General features: G+C 40.0%; 2 protein-coding genes across 3 annotated transcripts in view; one reads left to right on the top strand and one right to left on the bottom strand.

The window, feature by feature from the left end:
* The first annotated feature begins 17 nt into the window (after positions 1-17).
* Positions 18-2,948, top strand: LOC124055729 (glucagon-1-like). The gene is made up of 6 exons (XM_046382823.1): positions 18-306; positions 418-524; positions 1,301-1,456; positions 1,923-2,039; positions 2,474-2,617; positions 2,699-2,948. Exons 2-6 carry the CDS (start codon positions 427-429, stop codon positions 2,721-2,723), a joined length of 540 nt encoding a protein of 179 aa, XP_046238779.1. The 5' UTR covers positions 18-306; positions 418-426; the 3' UTR covers positions 2,724-2,948.
* Positions 2,949-4,612: 1,664 nt separating this feature from the next.
* The window catches only part of LOC124055725 (sodium-driven chloride bicarbonate exchanger-like), a 37,853-nt gene continuing 31,798 nt past the window's right edge, over positions 4,613-10,667 (bottom strand). For both annotated transcript variants that reach the window (XM_046382809.1, XM_046382810.1), the window contains exons 20-28: positions 9,959-10,072; positions 9,513-9,674; positions 9,071-9,322; positions 8,769-8,837; positions 8,487-8,660; positions 8,277-8,399; positions 8,119-8,183; positions 7,429-7,542; positions 4,613-6,578 (exon numbers count right to left, since the gene is read on the bottom strand). In XM_046382809.1, coding sequence (XP_046238765.1) covers positions 6,503-6,578; positions 7,429-7,542; positions 8,119-8,183; positions 8,277-8,399; positions 8,487-8,660; positions 8,769-8,837; positions 9,071-9,322; positions 9,513-9,674; positions 9,959-10,072 — 1,149 coding nt within the window. In that variant the 3' untranslated portion in view covers positions 4,613-6,502. The remainder of the gene's footprint in view (positions 6,579-7,428; positions 7,543-8,118; positions 8,184-8,276; positions 8,400-8,486; positions 8,661-8,768; positions 8,838-9,070; positions 9,323-9,512; positions 9,675-9,958; positions 10,073-10,667) is intronic.

Here is a 10,667-nt window from a genome sequence, read left to right as displayed (position 1 = left end):
GACAGGATGAGCTGCGGTTGTTTGATCTTAACACCTAAGTACCAGCTGGCATCACGCATGAATAGCATCTTTCCTTTCTGAACAAATGCTCGGCTTGTTGATTCGGTCGATGTGACGGGGCCAGTGTCTAATGGGTTGAGAGTAACAGGTGGACCTGGCAGAGTGGTAAAATCGGCCCACCTAGGCAGACCCATCCTCCGCCTCCTATTACAGTATATAAGACCTCGGCGTAAGAGGGGGGTTAGATTCAAACAGCAGGAGGAAACAGAGGAACTAACAGCACAGGTCTTTGGAAAGAAAGAAAAGGTGAGTTGTATTTTGTTGCAATGGTGAAACCACTTTAGCTTTAGCTTTCTCATGCAGACTCTTTCTATGTGTGTGTGTGTGTGTGTGTGTGTGTACTGTACTGTGGTGCAGGTTATAACCATGAAAAGCGTCCACTCCCTGGCTGGTGTCCTTCTCGTCCTCGGCTTCATCCAGAGCAGCTGGCAGGTTCCTCTGCTTGAGGCTGACGACAGCTCAAGGTACAGAAACGACATCTAAAATAATGAGGCTGACTTTGTTCAAGGAACCACAGGCTCTCTACCTTTTAGTACTTTTGTACTAAAACTACAGAATGTGGAAACAGAATGTTTTCTAACAACAAAGTGCTGACTGCAATCTGACAGAATCACAATAAAAGTTGTGATATACATGGAGCATTTTAGGTTAATTTCCAAATAGCAATACTGATAAGACTGAGATGAGACTGAGAGTTTGAGATGAGTTTGGTTTTTTTGTTTTTCAAATCATAGTGAAGCCAACCCTGGAGATTAAGTTGAAAATTAGAAATGAATACTGTTTCACAGCTGTGGTGAAAGTATGTGTGGAAGATGATGCATTTGATGCATTTTATTGCCACAGATAAATAATCTGAATAGGACTGTTGTGGAGAAACTCACACAAACTTGAGCCATATTTGAAATATTCAAATCATGTTGTATTGGTGACAAAAGAGAATTGGAAGTTCCTATAGATACAGCTGTATTATTAACTTAATATTCATAATTTTATATGGGCATAAAGGAAAATAGAAAAAAGAAGACAAAGGGAAGCCCAGATTATGAGTGACTGATTAACTGGAGGGTGAGAACATACAGTAAATACATGAAAATAAAGTGCAGATAGTATTCAGAGAATGAATTTCATAGTACACTACTGTACTGTTTGTAGTATGTAAAGAGGCCCCACCTAATCCATTAAACAAGATGTGTGAACTCAAAGTTATTGTAATTTTTAAATCAAGTTTTCCCTCCCATAGTTTGGAGGCAGACGACACATTAAGGGATGAGCTGCAGGAGCTGTCGAACACCAAGAGACACTCTGAGGGAACTTTCTCAAACGACTACAGCAAATACCTGGAGGACAGAAAAGCGCAGGACTTCGTTCGGTGGCTGATGAACAACAAGAGGAGCGGGTCAGTGTGGGGACCATTCAAACAGGAATCAGACAAAAAAAGCTTTGGCACGCCCGGCCCATTTCCTTGAACAACAAAATGGTTCAGGATGTTAGAATTAGCTTTTAATGGACCAAACAGCAGTGGTGGAAAAAGTACTCAGATGCTTTATTTAGACGAGGTAGAGTTGTGGAAAGTGAGAGAATATTAAACAAAATTCTGCAAGAGACATTTTAGGTTTTGTCTAACCTGTGACATATGCTGGATAATTTTACATATTTGGGCTTCTAGTAAATGAAACCATGATGGGAACAGCTCATAGACATCTAAAATGTGAAAAGGGCCGGGAGAGGGAAATCAGAAGGAAAAAAAAGAAGCTACAGTTTCATCTTTAAGGCCCCTGAAAACTGTCTGTGTAAAAAATATATGCATTTCTCTTCATGGTGTTATATGGTGTATAACCTTGAGTCTCACTGTGTGTTTTTAGTTCAGCAGAAAAGCGCCATGCAGATGGGACCTTCACCAGTGACGTGAGCTCCTACCTCAAGGAGCAGGCAATCAAAGACTTTGTCGCCAGACTCAAGTCTGGACAAGTCAGAAGAGAGTAGGCCATCTCCCCTTCCTCTTCCTCCTCCTCCTCCTCCTCCTCCTCCTCCAGTACCAAAAGCCCCTTTGGCCTGCCTGCCTGTGTCTGATTCCAACATGACGAGAGAGACAGAGAGATCGAGTCTTTAAAAAGCTAATCAACTGCTTCTTGTGACACTTTTTTTCCTTTCTTTGCTTTTTTCTTGATGTTCCTTGTGGTTGTGCCAAAATAAATCACCTGAACTTTTTGCACTGTGTTGATTGATGTTACTACACTGTGTGATGATCATGTGGGATGATTATTTTTAAGACAAAAACACACGAGCAGACGGTGAATCAATCACGAAACGATCACAGTCTTTCCTTATCAGAAGTTTCATGAGAATAAAAGTTGCAGGTCAAGCATTAGACTTCAAATGGCACATTATATTATGCGCCTGTGTACGTACTCAGATCTGAAACGGACACGTGGGCTGAAGCGCTCAGCAGGAGACATGTAGATGGAAGCTTCACCAGTGATGTGAACAAGGTGCTGGACTCCATGGCGGCCAAGGAATATTTACTCTGGGTCATGACCTCCAAGCCTTCAGGGGAGAGGTACAACTGAGCCACATGGCCGAGCTGATTGATGGCACAGGTGCGAAGCTTGATATGACTGTGGCTTTCTCTCTTTTGCAGTAAGAAAAGACAAGAGGACCAGTGAGACACTCATCAAGGACTCCCTCTGTGTGCTGCACAAAAATCCATATTCGAGAAGAATAGAAAGCCATACTGCTTTGCATGTCGTAATGCTAACACTGTGTTTCAATTTGTAAGTCTTTTTTACTTCCTGTACGTGATGCAAAGATACAAAAACTGCCTCTCTTCCACAGTTTTTATGTTGCACCAGAGAGAAGAAGTGAAATCGAGCATATTTTTTTTCTACAAAATTAAATTATTTTCTATATTTTTAAGGTGAAACCAAGAACACAAAAAAAGTGAAATCTCAGGTTAGAGGCCAAAAGAAAACACATGTAGAGTAGCTGTTTTTCATTGTATATTATAAATCTGCTCAGCAAAATAAAGTTTCTCATGTTTGTGGCATTATGAAATACAAATCAGAGAGACATGTCTATGTCTTTGGAGACAGACAGGAGAGAAATAGCAGGAAGGGGGGAGGTGGAGACAGATTGAATGCCATACAGCAAAGATTGTGGTTTACGGTCAGCGTCTTAAACCACTTGCCTGCCAGGGCATCTCACGGTTTACTTTCAGTGGCTTCAAGTTGAACTATTTCTGCACAATATCAGGAGGAGTGGTAACAAATTTCAAATCCTGGGAATGAGCCCTTTAGATTTGTTGAAGATAGGGCTGAAAGTAATGAGGAAAAAACACGACAAAAAAGAGAAACATAAACTGGGCTGTGGCAGGGGTTTCACCGCATTCAACACACACTGTGCTCTCAGCTCAGCAGCACTGCCTACTGTTGTGAATCCAAATTTACTGTATTCAGGGTCACATTTCCTCACCACACTTTGGAGCCTTTTACTGGCAGAGTTGTCTCCCACATCTCTTTTTTGCCACCTGGTTCCAGCCAGCTATTGCATACAAAGGAAAGAGTGATCACCAGACACAGCTCCCATGAGACAACTCAACACCTCTCTCCCAAACCTCGCTCACCTCCACATTTTCTTTTTAACCCGCAATTATTTTCTAGATTCATTTCTTGGTCAGAGTTGTTTTGTCTGACCAGCAATTCAAAACCACATAATGTGAATAAAAACAGCAAATAATCACAACTGAGAGGATGAAACTTCTGAAAAATTCTGTAAATGATTAATCAACTGCAAAAAATAGTTGGGGATTAACTAATCTATTATTTGACCAATCCTTTCAGCGCTTGAATATTTTAGAAAGTACTTTGCATTTTCTTCTGTGCCAAAGTGAAAAGCTGCTATTTTGAGTATTTCTACACCATAAGACACTCTACTTACTCTATCTAAATAAGTAAAAAGAAGTACGATTTTGTACATTTTGTAGAATTAATCTGAATATGCAAAGTCACTAGCAACTTAAGTAGCGTGAGCAGTAGTGCAGTAACAAAGATACTCAAATTAACAGTACTTCATAATAATACATAAGTACAATGTACATGTAATTCCCTTACCTTCACATTTGATGTAATCCAAGCCATCTCATGGGATCAGGAAGCAGGGAAAGCCATTCAAAGAATTCAAAACAGGCCTGCAGGAAGTGCAACAGATTCCTCCTACTGTTTCGGATTTATGCGAACATTTTAAATACAGATAGCAATCTCTCTGGGAGTATCAAGAGTCAGAGATACAGGCCTGTATCCTGTAGCTCTGCCACGCAGAAGCTAGAGGAGCTTCAGCCTGAGGGTGCAGGGTTCTCTCTGCCTCCCAAAAGGTCAGAGACACTGAGCTCCCGGGGTCAACGGTGGAGACGGGGAAGCTGGCAACCACACACTGTAGCTGGAGAGTCATACAGAGTAACTCTGTGGAATACAGGATGGTTAGAATCCTGTGTTAGCTGACCTCTGACCTCCCTGTGGAGCAAGCATAGGGATCAATAAACACATCATCATTTCAGCAGTTTGTTTAACATCTTTATTTATGCTCTCACTCACTCTCGCTCTCGTTCTCATGAAACAAATCACATTATAACAACAGATTCGAACTGATGAACTGAGTTTTTCTATACAGGTGACTTAAATTATTAAACAGAAAGTGTACAGCTATTACTACCAAATTTAAGGCAGAATTCCACACAGAAGTGGTCAAAATGTTTGATACTGATATAATTTTGACCCATTATTAGTTTCTCTAATCAACTAAGAACCATCAATCAGACAATGGGAAAAGAACATCTACAACAAAAACCTGCCTTCAACACTGACTTCATATTAGTAGCTAATATATTAGTAACATTTTACATGAATAAAATATACTATGTATTATACATTGTTAAGACTCTTTACCGTTTATTACATGTTGCCCTTCCCAGAAAAAGGGTTTTATTGCATCTCTAGAAGTAACCGTGTTCCTGCAGCCAGACAGTCAAGTTTCACCGTCATGCAGGTGTGTGTGTGTGTGTGTGTGTGTGTTTTTTAAACAGTTAGCTTCAGATGCTAACACATCAAGGGTCATTTGGATAGGAGATCACATGTCCATGGATGACATTTACTGACAAGATGACAAAGAGTATGCAGGTGGAAAACACAGAGCTTTCTGTACAGCCACCCTAAAGTTCAGCGTTTGCAAATTTGAGTTTTTAAAAAGCCAAGGCCAAGTAGCTAGAGATAGGCTACTGAGAGTAGGCTACCTAAACTATGCTGCCATGCTAGCATGAAAATGTGATTTTCCAATAAGCTGCCCCCAAATCATACCTTCCTGTATTTGGGATAATATGCTTATTTGTTTTCTTGTTGAGAGTTAGATGAGAAGACTGATACACCTCTCATTCAAACTAAATATGAAGCTATTGCTAGCGCCCGGAGAACAAATGGTAAAAGTCTTGCTTTTACATACCAGTGTTTAAGCAGATTATACAAATTAGATATTAAGTGTTAAATGGTGAGCTTTTAGAGGACTTTGTTACATTTGGACACAATCAAGCTAGTTGTTTCATCATATTCAGTCTTTGCACTAAGCTAAGCTAGCCGACTGCTAGCTTTAGCTTCAGAAGCTTCAGTACAGCCATGAGTGGTATCATTTTTCTCGTCTAAATCTCAGCAATAAACAAACAAACAAATAATTCCTAGAATGTCAAACTATTCCTTTCACTCATCTGGGGATCTGCTTCACTGGAGGAGAGACATTATTTGTTAAAACTGCAATGGAGAAGACTCTGGAGTGATATGAGCAGTCACTGTCACAAAAACATTTAGCTATACAGAATATATAAAATGTATATTTAATACTTCCAAAAAATTACTAGATTACCTATAGAGCCAACTCTTTAAGATACCAGTGAAATAGGTTAATATTGGCAAATACCTTTTAGCTTTCTATTGTGAGGTGCATCAAGTCAATAACAGCTTTAAATACTGCACATGAAATCCACACATTTGCGGTTTGCTGTGGCAGCCTTTTAAAAGGACAACTCGTAATTGTTGTTGGAAAAATATAAAAACATACAAAATACAAATAAAGCAGATTTAAAAATTGTTTAAAATGTTAAAGTTGGCCCACTGACACAGCAGTTACTGTAAGTGTCATATAATTCTGGCTTCCTTCTGTTGCTGGTATCACCAAACATTGATATACATAGAAAAAGAACACAAATGTGTCTTGGTTCCTTATGTTAATACTGTTTCTAACAAATTTTTCTTTGTTTTACACAACTTGCACACAGACTTACATGACAAAAACACAGTGTAGCACAGTACAAAGGTGGTTGAGTGTGGCACGGTATTGTTTTTTTTTGTTTGTTTGTTTTTTGATCTACTGATTGACAGCACAGTGGCACCGCCAGTATGTGTCATCACAAACTTGTCTCCCTGTCCAAGCTCTTCTCATGCCTCCGGCGCTTGTGCCGCTTTTCGCCACCACTGGAACTACTGCATGAAAAATAACAAAAACAATAACAATAGTAATAATTAAACTAAGCAAAATTTTTTTAAATCTATTGTGGTTCATTTCTACATCACCAGCTTGCTGACAAACAGCCAAACCATATCAGACAGCATGCAATTATATCTCATAAAGCATGTCAGCATTGCGCTCTGACACTTTAATATATTGTGATATTGAAATATATGAAAGAACTACTAACAAGTGGACACATTTAATATTCCAACTTTTACATCATGCCAAAGACAAAATGCGTCCTTGAAGTAACATGCACACCCAGACCATGCTGCATTATGGGGGACATTCATTTATTACTGATTTAACTATATTTATTGAGTCACCAAATCACAACTTGCAACACAAACAAGCACCATTTCTATCATGCAACATTCAGTCAGTGACCAGCAGCAAACATGGGACGAGACTCTCCATGCTGACAGGGACTGGGAATGACTTACCTTTGGGATATCAGCTTCTGAGAGGTTAGGAAGGGGAGCTTAGGGGAGGAATGGAATGAGAGAGGCAGGCAGGAGACACTATGTTAGTCTACTCTGTGGGAAATCAGCAAGGGCAGGGCTGCTCTTGGATAAACCCCTTTTATCTAAACATTTTAGCTGCTCACATTCCTGGAAAAATACAAAGCAAATGTTGGATAATTTCTCAATAACAAACTCCTGCCACCGCTTGCTTTAATACCCCAAACAAACACCATTTGCCGCTTGACATTAACAATAATTGAATCTTCAAAAATACACAGGATTTAGACTGTATGCCGCATTTGGTATTTTTTGAATGATCTTTGGATATCCGCAAGTATGTATGAATAACGAGGCTAACCTTTTAGCACTTGGTTCCTTCTTAGAGGTCTCGGCAGGGTTGACACTCTTCCACACATTCCCGAAAGATCCTTTGGACATCTCATCGGTGATGTTCACCGTGGCTGGGTCACTCCTTCAGCAAACACAAAGAAGAACAGAAAATATTATTTCACTGTCCATGTGAAGTTTTCTCCTAAGGAACTTGCACACTTAAGGATAAAAGGCAGGAGAGCACAAGCAAGACTGATAAACTACAAGTGCTGCTCGCGTCACACCGTCTGTGGTAGGACTTTTAAAGAAATAGTTCAACATTTTGGGAAATAAGCTTTTTCCGATTCAAGAAGATTGATTGATACAACTCAACAGTAAATATGAAGCCAGGAGACATTTGACTGGCTTAGCAGAAAGACTGGAAGCGTGAAGAAATATTTAGCATACTGAAAGGAAACAAAATCCACCTTTAAATCAGAGCAGTTACGTCATTTAAATTATTTCTTAATTCTTAATCCTTTATTAACTCATACACAAACGTGGAGTGGTCAATTATTATTATTATTATTATACATAATTATACTATTTTGCAAGGCTTCATATTTTACACTAGATTAACTAAATATTGAAGTTAACTACCCTCCACTACTGCATTCAAGCATTCTTTCTACTCTCTATTCCACTACACTATAGATTCTGAAAGATCAGAATTACTTACTTGTAGTTTCCCTCCAGTGGTACTTGTACAATGCCTTCCTCCTCTGCAATAATACTGTGCTCCTCCTGAAGAAAAAGGCAAAAAAGGAAATCTAACTGCACAGATGGTGGAAATCTTAATCAATCAGAGTTGACTTACGCTACAGACTATTACTGCACCTCTTGTTGTGCATCCTCCAGTTTCTTCTTCTTCCACTCTGGCATTAGGTCATCCAGCCAGCTTAGTTCTCTCTTGGTGAAGATGAAATCCAGCAGCTTGCGAATGAACACCAGGGCCAAAACCTGATGCAGCAGAAAGAGACAAATATCAGCCAATCACGTGCATGAAGCACACAAGTACATGTGCAAACACAAGCAGAATCCATTTACCATCATGGGGAAGACGATGGCAGCTCTGGAGGTCTTGATAACCCAGAGCATGACCAAGCAGCTGAGCTGGATGATAGTGAAGAGGTGAACCTTCCTCAGTGGGACGTGACGAAGGTAGATGAAGTCTGGCTGATGTTTCGCCGGCATGCTGAACAGTCTCAGACGGTCAAAGAACTACACAGGCACGAACCAATGATGTATTTAAGAATTCTTAAATTCAACCAGCATTTGTGCTCAATTAGTTCTTCTAATGAAGTATTGGCAGGCAAAATCTGAGCTCACCTGAATGCCTCTGAGTGAGGAAGCTCCCATGTACAGAAAGACTCCGTACAGCACTGGCATAGGGATAAACTGGAGACGGACAGATAAATATTCACGATCGGGACTTATTTGTGTGTTATTCGTTTTTTACATACTGAACATGCTGAAACATGTAACTGGAAAAAACATATTTGTAAAAACATAAGCAATATGACCTCAAGGAAAAAAGAACCCTAAGTTGTCAGTTCATCAGGTACACTTTGGAAAAACTATAGCAGTTCAATACAACAACAGTACTGTATATTTTGCATTCATCCCCTAACCTTCAGCACTGAGGTCATGAAGACGGAGCAGCCCATCAGGGTGAAAATCATGAGGCCAGTGAAGCGCTGTTCCCGTATGCCCAGGAACTTGGGCTGCTCTCCGGGAGCTGAACACTCAGACTCCAGCTTCAGGCTGTTCACGTGGGAGATAGAAAGCACGGTGGCTGCGACGAACCACGGCAGGCCCATCACTGAGCACACACCCAGCATGACTCCCACCACAAACAGGTCCAGGTGGTAGCCACAGCCTTTCTAGAGATTGATAAGAAGACGGCTAAGAAATCTGCCACATTCTGTAGCTTTCATTGTGTACATTACTTCACAAACACATTTGTTGTTAAGGAGAGATAAATTCTTCCATTAATCTACATCAGTGAGATTTATGAAGATATTCATTTAGTTATTTTTGTGAGTATGATTTTGATTCAAAGTTCTGGAATACCTTCAGTTTGTGCTCCTTCCTGTTGATAATGACAGCTGTGATCTGCTGGTCCATGAAGATGAGGATGGTGCAGAGCAGAGCAGGGATAAAGGTGATGATGGTGGTCCACCAGGGGTTGGGCCCCACAGGGTTTATGAGCCAGCCACGATCGTCTCTGGTTGGCTGAGGAGAGAAATGAGAAGAAGAATGAGATTCAAGGAATTTAATGTTAAGAAATCTGTTTTTTTTTTTCATGTTTTTCAGGCAACCAGGAAGAGGATTAAACTAAACTCAAACCATATCAGCATATTTAATCAGTGTTAGAATCACATGATCATTAGCAGACATCAAATCTAAACAAAACTCCTATTGCATGATCATTTCAACACACTTTTTTCATTTCAAGCTCTAAAGTAGATAGTAATGTTATCTACATTATAGTATAGTAGATTTCCACTTGGACTTACTTTGAACTTATTGGGGACCTGTAATTTAGGTGAGGGGATCCCCAGGGCATAATCTACAAACACCATAGTGAGGATGGTGATGAAGACGGCAAAGTCACTGATGATGGCCCGCACCTGGAGGGAACACACAGATATACACTCTAAAGACAGTCAGCTTCTACAGGTGCTGGATGTTCTTGTATAAATTAATTTTATTGTTCTTTTATATTTTTGACCTTTCTACACAGGCAGGTTTTGCATCAAACAGAGTCATCCCACTCTGTTCTGATTGGTCCAGCCTGAGTAGACAGATCAAGCAGGTACGTTGCTCATTCTGCAGAACAATGTACATATATTTTGTCTGACTTCTGAAATCAGCAGCCAGACTGTAAAAGTTCATCACCACAAGGTGGCGACCTTTCACTATAGAGCAGTAGTCAGCATCACGCCACACATTACGCTCATGAGTGTCATCTCAATGATAAATCATAGAAACTGCAGACATAGAATGGCAACACAGACTGCAGGATTTTTACTGTGCTGCAAAACAACCAATAGATGGCAGCATAAACCAAAATGATGCAGAAGGAGGCAAAGTTACAATATGGAAATGTGGACTGTAAAATTGACGAAGCAGATTAAATTCTGCAGCTTCCATACACTTGACAACAGTTCTTTAAAAGTGTCAGTACTTTTAAATATGCTCCTACATTGATACAGAAGAAATGTT

The sequence above is a fragment of the Scatophagus argus genome, chromosome 24, assembly GCF_020382885.2.
Source record: "Scatophagus argus isolate fScaArg1 chromosome 24, fScaArg1.pri, whole genome shotgun sequence".
Classification (NCBI taxonomy): domain Eukaryota; kingdom Metazoa; phylum Chordata; class Actinopteri; family Scatophagidae; genus Scatophagus; species Scatophagus argus.
The sequence above is the reverse complement of the archived record's forward strand: the minus strand, read 5'-3'. Positions and strand labels throughout refer to the sequence as shown.

Coding starts and splice junctions, on each gene's coding strand:
- LOC124055729 (XM_046382823.1), top strand. CDS start 427: ATGAAAAGCGTCCACTCCCTGGCTGGTGTCCTTCTCGTCCTCGGCTTC. Junction 2,040..2,473: donor TCTGGACAAGTCAGAAGAGA/GTAGGCCATCTC, acceptor GTACGTACTCAG/ATCTGAAACGGACACGTGGG. Junction 2,618..2,698: donor TCCAAGCCTTCAGGGGAGAG/GTACAACTGAGC, acceptor TCTCTTTTGCAG/TAAGAAAAGACAAGAGGACC.